The sequence below is a fragment of the Ctenopharyngodon idella genome, chromosome 24, assembly GCF_019924925.1.
Source record: "Ctenopharyngodon idella isolate HZGC_01 chromosome 24, HZGC01, whole genome shotgun sequence".
Taxonomy (NCBI): Eukaryota; Metazoa; Chordata; class Actinopteri; order Cypriniformes; family Xenocyprididae; genus Ctenopharyngodon; species Ctenopharyngodon idella.
The window spans coordinates 14,387,684-14,398,214 of record NC_067243.1 but is presented as its reverse complement, the minus strand read 5'-3'; the positions used below and the strand labels follow the sequence as shown (position 1 = coordinate 14,398,214).

Here is a 10,531-nt window from a genome sequence, read left to right as displayed (position 1 = left end):
AATATATTAACACAATATAAATAAATTGTATCATATATTATAATTCACTATGTAAAAAAATAAAATTAATTTGTGGTCACTTTCTATTTAATTTAATTTTAGTTTAATTTTTCAATCATTTATTTAGTATTTTACAACTACAATTAATATTATAAAATTAATTAATTTAACTAATAATTTAAATATTTTTTATAATAAATAATACCATATTATTGTTTATTTTATGATCTAAAATGTATATTATACATCATAAATATATAATAGATAAATATATTTGCATGCTATAAATATATTTTATAATATATATATTATATAAATCAAGAATTATAAAAAAAATATATATATATATTCACTATGTAACAAAAATTATTTCTGGTCATTTTCTATTTAATTTTAGTTACATTTTTCAGTCACTTATTTATTTATGTTTGTTTTAGTATTTTACAACTGCAACTAATAATAAATTAATACATTATACTGATATCATTTAAATGTTTTTATAATAAATAATACCATCTTATTTTAATCTAAAATAGTATACATTATAAATATATTATTATGTATAAATATATTTACACAATTTGAATATATTTTATAATATATTAAACAAAAATAAAATTAATTTGTGGTCATTTGCTATTTAATTTTAGTTTTCATTAACACTAGACACTTCTAGCACGGTTTTATAGTCGAATTGAACTCATTTCATAATTGATCAACTTTACACAGTTATTGAACTAACTTAAATCAATACTGAACTGACTTCAGCTGAATAATGACAAGTCTTGTCTTTTTAGAGCTGCTTTATAGCAGAATTGGATTCTGTTTGCATCACTAATCATTATTTTCCTCATTAAAGCTGCTTTGAAAACGACTTGGCTAGCATATTCACTGTAATATCTTCATTAATTCACTTACTTTTCAAAGCAGGACTTAGCTAAACGAGACAGTAGTAACATGACATTTACATTTACAAATGATTACACTATTGCTATCCTAGAAAAGGGCTCACTCATTTAGAAGCTTAGAGGATCCGGCAGTTTCCATTGTTATTTCACTACTGAAACCACTGAATGGGTGGAGACATAAAGGTGGATGAACAGGATTGTTGGCTTTGTAAATACATTCATGCAAATGATCAGAAAAGCTAACAGTTGGCAACTCTTTCTGTACATATAGTTATTCAAAATGAATGAACAAAGCTGGGCATTGACACTGACTGAAGGCTGGAGTAATGATGCTGAAAATTCAGCTTTGCCATCACAGGAATAAATTACATTTTAAAATGCATTCAAATACAAAACATCTATTTTAAATTGTAAAAATATTTCATAATATTACTGTTTTTACTATATTTTTGATCAAATAAATGCAGCCTTGGTTGAGCACAGAAGAGACTTGAGCGGTTCAGTGACGTCACATAACTGCCAGATTTAAACTGTGTTTTCCCGCTTAGACTTCACTTATCACAACTATGCAGTGTTTTCAACCACATAATTTTCATTTTAGGTTTCAGACATTTAAATACACATAAGCACTAGTAAAATAATACATTTAGAGTTTTTAAAATACACACTGATGTCTATGGAGGCAGCGTAACAATCAATTCAAATATAATTTGCCTGCGTGTTTTATTCATATCAGATACACATCATGTAAGTAACTATAAAGTTTTCTCTGTTCTTCTCCCAGTTCACCGGCTACTTACTTGACTTTGACTTGCATGTATTTCGGGATAAACTGATGAATTCACGTGCTGTAAATCCGACTGACCCTCTAAACTGCGGTGCAGGCTAAGATGGCGGCGCCCATCTCACGTTATAGATCAAGATCATTTATAAAGGTTTTTAAACGACAAAACACACTCACTTACACGTATTTGATAATCGGAAAATCAGATTTTGTGAATAAGTTTGTTAATATTTTGAATAAAAAAAAAGAAAAAACGAAATAAAAGCGATTCATCTGTCATACAGTGTTGTTTTGGTTGCGGTGTGTGATGTGACAAGCATTACGCGTCGCCATGGAAACAATAAGGGCAACAAACGTTTTAAAATAACGGTCGCCTTAACCATCGGGTGCTCTTCGCGTGTAGGTCAAAAATGACCGAAATTTTTTATTTCAGTGAAATTAATGTACTATATTTTAGTTCAAATGTTTTTTATTTAATGTTTTGTGTTTTTATGGGATTTTAATGGTACTAAATTATATTTACACTGTAGTTATAATCCATTTATTGACTTTTTGAGCATAGACCTGAAAATGAAATTTCCAACTTAAACTGTCATACATTTTGAATGCTTTAGAGTACAGACTTAATTTCAGTCTCTTTTTAAAGATGACACTTGGCAAATTATTGCTGAAGTGAAAAACGTTTTTAAAAGTTAACTTTAAAAAAAAGTTACAGAATTTTACGTTTATACAAGATACTATTTTAAAATTTTATATGAAATACACATTTTTAAAAAAAAACATGTTTTACTCTAAAACTGGAAGAAAATCAAGGCCATAAATCTAAACAAGTTGTGTTCCAAATTTGAGCTTGATATCTCAAAAAATGAGCTTTCAGTAAGATTTTGTTTGGCAGCAGTACCAAAAATTTTCACTAGATGAAATTCATCTCCCATTCATTTCCAATGCGGTCATTTTTGACCACGAGGAGCACAAGGTTGACTTTTTTAGGACCATTTAACCTTTTCGAATCATGTCCATGATTTTTTTAAAATATATATTTTTCACATAGCAAGTGCCAAAACCGTGACCAAGTTTCGCACCATTCCGATGATGAAAAAAAATCTAAAAAAAAAAAAAACCTAAACGTAAAATGTTTTGGTCAAAAATGACCAAAGAGCACCAAAGGGTTTAAAAAAAAAAAAAAATTACATTGAAAATAACTTTCACATTGTTTTTTGTGCATGTTTTCCTCTTCTAAAAAAAAAAATCTAATGGCTAATAAAAAACAATCCAAGTAAAAACACCACAAGATTTCCTCAGAAATATACATAAGTTTATTTACAAATACATTTGCATTTGCATAGAAATTTAAAAATCCAAAATAAAAATACATAGTAGTAAACAGATTTATTAGAGGCATCTGTAGCTAAACAATTTATCTGAATTAAAAGCTCCCATTGTGATTACAAGTAAACAGATAAATATACATCTCTGTTGACTTGCTTCAACTGAAAGCATTCTCCTATGACATGGGATCTGTCCATGTAAGCTCAGGAGGGCGTCACAGTTACAAAATAAATCAAAATTCATTACAATGTCCATTTGCATTTTATTAGTTTCGTTGTGCCATTCAATCACGGTATGAAGAAAAAACCTATTCAAACGTCCTTCCATGACTTTGGCTGAAACGTTCAACCAATTATGCGATCTAATTGGTTAGGAAGGAGCAGAAAGGTAAGGGAAGGCACATCGGGATCATTTTCCTTAAATATATCATATATATTTAATCTTTATCTCTCTCTCTCTATATATATATATATATATTCAAGAACAAACCAGGATACGGTGGCCTCTTACAAAGAAATTAGGAAATTGATGAACGTACCACCACTGAAACATTAATTACGCTCAAAATGACTGTATGAAGATTAGTTAAATGTGGCAACAGCTTTTTTTCTGGAAATTTCCCAGAATTCCAACATCATTAAACAGTGTCAAGACAAAGGCAGGGGTTAAAACGAGCAAGGAAACAATACAAAAGTGTCCAAAATCTGCCGTATGAACGGATGAGAGATCAGCCGAGGATGTTCTCGCTCTCCTGACGCCTGGTCAGATGCAACAGATCGTCACACCAGATAGAATGGTTGCGCCGGCTAGATCTACAACGACGACAGAGGATTTCTATAGACCCTCCACCCTATGACAGGCAACCCTCACCGACAGGAGAGGCTCGTGCACCCCGCTTCATGCCCTCACCACCAGTTCAAAGTGTGTAATCGTCCCTGTGTGTTAGTCAGGAGAACCAAAAGCCAGCTTCAATCCTCAATAACTTAATATCTCACTGGATATGTAACATATTACTCGAGGAGCAGCTTGTGGCGTCCTCCGGATCACGATATTAGTAAGTCAATTGGCAAAAAACACCTCAAAGTGGGTGAGACGAGACAGAAAAGCAAGATCACCAGAGCCTACAGGATTAAAACGAGCAGCATGAAACGTCATAACGAGGGCGGAGCAAAGTTTTGACAGACAGCGATGATCTGTAAGCGGTTGCAACATCAACACTGAGAAGAATTAAAGCGTCTGAGACTTTCCTGAGATTTCCTTAATGGCAATGGTTCACGTGGCCACCTTAAGGACCTCCTTCCGCTAGCCTTCAGCGTCTTAACACTACAACTATGAATTAATTTCCACTCGCACCTTCACGCACCGTCCCACACTTACCAGGTTCTGTCTATACCTCTCCTAACATTACATGGATGGGCAAAAACTGAGTTTGATATTGTGGTGCCTCTAATAAAAGACATTTACAGATTTCATCCAACGCTTGATTCATCAGTACATTCATACACAGTATATAAATATTTATATAGCTTGACATTTGGTGATTCTTTATGTTTCAGGCACTCCCCCTTCTCGGAAAATTGATGATCATGATGATGATGAAGAACCTAAGACTATAGCTGGTAGCAGCAGCAGGGTAAGACAGTGTATCTAACATGGTGACAGAAGGAAAATGCAGAAGGGAGAGGCTTATGGGAGTTTGTTGGGGGCATTTTAATTTGGTCATTGTGGCTAAAAAGGGATCTTCTAAAACGTCTGCTCTGGGATGACTGTGTTGAAGGGGTAGTCCCAGAATGTGGTGGTGATTCCAAAACCTGGAGAAAACATAGAATAAACAGAAGCTTGTTAAAAAAGGAGATAAATCAGTTCAAAAAGCAGGTTAAATGTAATAAATAAATACAATTAAATATTTTTAAATATTAAAGGTTATATAGTAAATATTATACAATAATTATTAATATTTAATATTAACTCTTTCCCTGCCAGCATCTTAAAAAAAAAAAAAGATTCTTTCAGAACTCTTTCAGAAGATGCGTAATTGCGCCCCCTACTGTATAATGGTGAGAAAAAAAAACACCGACAGCCAGAAAATTCCATCAATGGCAGGAAAGAGTTAATCTATTTATAAATATTAGGACTTCTGAACCTTTTTTGACAAATAACCTGAATGGCTTACTTGAAATCTTATATATCTTATAAGGAAATATTTTTGTAATATCAATATCAAATATAATATGAAAATTATGCATGTTTTTATGTATATATAAAATATTATTTATATATATATATATATATATATATATATATATATATATATATATTTAAACAAGTTATATATATATATATATATATAAAAGTTATATATATATATATATATATATAAATAAAATAACCCTGGACCACAAAAACACAGTCATACGGGTCAATTTTTTGGCCGAGATACAACTATTTGAAAATCTGGAATCTGAGGGTGCAAAAAAAAAAAAAAAATCAAAATGTTGAGATAAACCAAATGAAGTCCTAGCAATGCATATCCACTCACAAAAATAAATTTTTTTTTTTATATATTTACAGAAGGAAATTTACTAAATATCTTTATGGAACATAATCTTTACTTAATATCCTAATGATTTTTGGCATAAAAGAAAAATCGATAATTTTGACCCATACAATGTATTGTTGGCTATTGCTACAAATATACCCGTGCGACTTATGACTGGTTTTGTATATATATAAAATTTATATTACTATATATACCTTGTTCACAATATATGTACTGTAGACTACATATATATATTTTTATACACATAACTTTTATAAAAATATATATAATTTGGTATATATATATATAAAGTGATACATTTTGTTTTATTTTAAAAGTGTGCAATTTCAGTGACACTAGCATCATAACATAAAATGTAGAAATATTGACGTTTCAAGCAGGTTTTCAAACACTCTCCTCATCTTCCACTAGATGGCCAATCAGTAATTAAACTCAAGCCATTGGTTGATCCAAAGTTTTGATGTAAGGACTGGTTGGGACATTTACACTTTTTAGGGATTTGCCCAAATGGATTATTTATAGTTGACCCTGTCAGTTAAACTTGGATGGTAGAAAGTATTAAAGTAATAAAAAAAAAAAAAAAAAAAAAAAAAAAAAAAAAAAAAAAATAATAATAATAATAATAATAATAATAGTAGTAAATAGTAAAAAAAAAAAAAACGTCATTTTATTTACTTTAACTGGTCTTAACCTGCATAAAAAACAGCCACTTTATCCACTATTTTGTAGAGATGCCTAGTGTCTCAAAATATCATGTCCTCACCTGCCCTCTGGTGTTCAAAGTGGTGTTTGACATGGTACGCTTTCAGCCCATACAAGTAAGAGCCTTTCCGTGGCGAGCCGTAGTGCAGGTAGTAGTGGATCATGTCGTAGACCACATATCCACACAGACCCCCAACGAACAGGGAGGTTCCCAAACCCTCAGACATCAGCTGCATGAGTATCAGGTAAAACGCACCAACGACGATGGCGGCCAGACTCGGAGGAAACACCAGACGAGAGCCGTCAAACGGAGACTGATGGGTAAGAAAAGAGAGTTTGGTTGGTTTCATCAATAGCCCCTTTCACACATACAGTACCAGTTTACCAGTAAATTGGTTATGGCAAGTTATAACATTACCAGTAAATTACCGTTATGAGGCTTGTGTGTGAACAAAGAATGAAGATTACCGGTATGAGCAAGTCAGAAGTCAGCTGATGTAAGAAGTCTGCTTTGGCCAATCATAAAGTTCTTATGGAGATGACGTGATTATTCCACGCTGTTTACAGTAAGCTCTGCTGCTTTTTAATAGTTTTTCTATGTAAATACGCACTAGATGGACATCTTTGACCGTTGCTCAACGTCTTGCAGCTCGAGACCCTGCCTTCTTTTCTATTCATCAGCGCTGCGGCTCTGCAGTTGGATACTATTATGTGTGTCTCATGTTTTTAAGAGAAAAAAAATACATTCTGAGTGACTTAGAAGTAAAAAAAAAATGATGTCAAATTGAACGGGCAAATAAAGACAAATGAAGTCATTTCCGATGACTGACATCACAGAATTTAGGTGCTGTTGCGTCAACGGTAAAAAACGATAAAAAGCCATATTTATGTAAACAAACAGCATATTTGTGTATTTACTGGTAAAGTCATTCTGATAATTTTACAGTAATTTACTGGGATTGCTATGTGAAAGGAGCTAATGATGTAAATTCATCTGCTCAGTGAATTTTAAATGAATCTCAGGTATTGAACAAAATCACACACCTTGTGGTGCTGACCGTGCAACAGGAAGTGCAGCGTGATGAGGTAATAATTGTGGGCGGGTGGGCGCATGTGGAAGACGAAGCGATGGATGCAGTATTCGACGAACGACCACAGAAACATGCCAAGCATGAAGATGAACGGAAAGCTGTACTTGTGGACCAGAATGGAGTAGTCTAAAAATGATAAATGAAAGTATAAAACATACACACATTAGGACATTTTTGGCAAAATAACAATCCTTCGCTCTGATAATTCAAAGTGTTGCATATATAAATATTATTGTCAACTAAAACTAAACTCTTAAAAATCATGGTTACACTTTATTTCAACAGTCCACTTTAACCAACTATAAATAACTTTGCAACTACATGTCAAAACACACTTTCCACACACCTGATGTAATAAACAGCCTTGTCCTCTCTTGTGCCAATAGCGCGTAGCAGTACCAGCTCAGATAGATAACCAAAGGCATCCACACGATTGGCACCATGTACCTGCAAACACACACAGAAAAGTTAAGTATATATTAATTAACCGGCACACACGTCGCGTAGCAGCTCAAGTAGCACAAAACTGCTACTAATGGTTAGCTTGACTAAGCAAAAACAAGCAGGCAGATATCATAAATCCTGTATTTTGATCTCTCTTACCATGAAGTCTTTGTGTTGGCCTCGAAAAAGTCATTCCCGAACAGTCTGATTGGTCTGTCCACTGGCTGATGGACCCATGTGTCATATTTCTCTCCAAGGTATCCGACCTGCCAGGCCAGTGGCTTCTGCCAGTCCACCAGATCCTGTATGGACAATGAAATCCAATTATTATTTCAATTGATAACAGTGTTATTTTGCTATTATTTATATACTGTTATAGTATGGTGAATGTGATTTCACCAAGTACAACATGTTCCTGTTTGATCCTTGAACAACATTCCAGTCAACCAATCAGATTTGAGGGACACATTTTCAGTTTATGTAAAGATTAGGCTTACAACCAGGGTTAGGTGCTTCTACATCAGTGTTATTCATGTATCATTTCCCTCTTATTTTATAAGTTATGGGAAGGGTTAGATTTAGGGGTAGTGATATGGTTAGGACTAAATTTTCAGACACGAATGTTGTTTCAGGATCAACAAATTATGTTATCCAGGAACATGTCTTACTTGGCAAAATAATATTTCATATTAGCTTTTATTTTTATATATGCAGTTTTCATTTTAAATTTATTTATTTTTAGTCATTTTTATGTGCTTTTGTAATTTTTATTAGTTTTTATTAGTTTTTTTAATATTTCTATTTAGCTTTAATTTATTTTTCAGTTTTACTTTTAGTAATATTAGTCCTTAAGCTTATTTATTACAGGAACATTTCTAATTCATATATATATATATATATATATAATGTAAAATTATTAATATTATTTCTAACCTAATATTTTTGATTTTATTTCAGCTTTCAATTACCAAAAACATAAATCATTTAGATAACAATAACAACACTGATTGATGGTAATTTAGATTTTTTTTTAATACTAGATTTCCATCTTATTTGAAATTCATTTGTAATATCAGTTTTTAACTGTAATGTTTATCTGTGATGTTTTCTGGTTAAATGACAGATGATAATATAACCAAAATTAACAAATTTTAACTGATTTGATAATATTTGTGTAAAACTTTAACGTATTATTAATAATTTAATAATAATAATTAAATAATAATTTTGTCGTGTCAAAATTAACTTCATACTGACACGCTTATGTAAGTTAACTAGCATAGCAATGACTAACTACACTTTATTATTATTCTGTAAGGAGTCCTGTTCATTTTTCTGCCATTTCATAGAAAATCACTTTTGTACACTTCAATTAAAATAAAACAAGCATTTCTGAAAAAAGTTAACAGAGTTCTGAATGAATTGCGTAGCACGAATGTTATCTGTCAATAATGTTAGTTTGCTGAATCAGTTGTCTGTTCCTTGTTTATGGTGCAAACTTTGACCAGATGCTTTTCCTACTTTCTCCACTAGGGGTCCCTATAACAGTATAAAGCAGGGGTGGTGGGCGTGTCTAAGACAGCATAGTTAATATTCGCCCAAGACCCATAGGGAGCGACAACTCACCAAGATTCAAAGACAGGACACAGAGGCCTTGAACTCAAGGTGGGTTGAACCTGAAGTGATAGTTGTCTATTTATGCATTATAAAAGGATTATATAGGCTGACATTATTACTCGCACACATTTCAGTAGTTATGTGCATATTAACAACTAGTCATAAAGTACAAAAGGTCATCGCGTTTCAAAGACATTATCTAGGGGCTGCTCTGGTTCACTCTGTCATTTCTAGTTAGTATTGTGTGACAATACCAAGCAAGACTTCACATAACCACCCACTTTATTTACTGAATATTTACTGCTGTTTTGAAGAATGAGGAGGACAGACAAAGTATTCAGGTTTAATTCTAGGAAATGTGTGTCACACCATCAATAGGTGCACGTTGGGACAAATTAACGCCGTCCTTCACAGCAACGCTGGAATGAATCTGAGTGCAGCAATAAACCAGTGCAGAGACCACATTCCTGTCATAATGAACCCAGAAATCTGGTCTGGACTGGTTGCCTATCCTGTCTGATGTACAAGTTTCATTACGGCATTAATTACGGTTTTGGTTGTTATGCCTAAGCCAGATGCACAGGTTACCTTTGGCCTGTAGGGTAACACGTGAGGCTGAAGAATGGTTTAGTGAGAATAATTAACAGATTGAATCACACTCAGTTCAGGTGTTCAGGTGGGTCATATTTCTACTGTAAAATCAAAAGAAATAAATTTTTAACTTTTTATAAAATACAATTTTATATAATATATAATATATATGGGTCAATGACATGACAGGTCATTTTTTTTGTCCAAAGGCCTTAATATAATAATAAAAAAACAAAGATATGACATCCAAAGTATGTAAGGTAGTACAACTAGATCTCTTTTATCGAATCTAAAAGGTTTTAATTATATTTTGCTACATATAAAGGTATTTTAAAGATTTTGAAGTGTCAAAAGGTCATTTGGTTTAACCGTCCAAAGGCCAATACAGCCATTTCATTTGTGATTAAAATATCTTAAAATGTAATAAATGTATATTTTTTTTATTCTGGCATGATTTTATAACACCATTTATCAACATAGTGGAAAATGGTATTAAAATTATGTG

The 10,531-nt window shown here is 32.4% G+C and overlaps 1 protein-coding gene across 1 annotated transcript in view; it reads right to left on the bottom strand.

Annotated features, from left to right (window-relative positions):
* Positions 1 to 2,985: 2,985 nt before the first annotated feature.
* Positions 2,986 to 10,531, bottom strand: part of fa2h (fatty acid 2-hydroxylase) — a 31,722-nt gene continuing 24,176 nt past the window's right edge. Inside the window, exons 3-7 of the mRNA XM_051884324.1 lie at positions 7,978 to 8,120; positions 7,721 to 7,821; positions 7,328 to 7,500; positions 6,345 to 6,597; positions 2,986 to 4,832 (exon numbers count right to left, since the gene is read on the bottom strand). Coding sequence (XP_051740284.1) covers positions 4,765 to 4,832; positions 6,345 to 6,597; positions 7,328 to 7,500; positions 7,721 to 7,821; positions 7,978 to 8,120 — 738 coding nt within the window. The 3' untranslated portion in view covers positions 2,986 to 4,764. The remainder of the gene's footprint in view (positions 4,833 to 6,344; positions 6,598 to 7,327; positions 7,501 to 7,720; positions 7,822 to 7,977; positions 8,121 to 10,531) is intronic.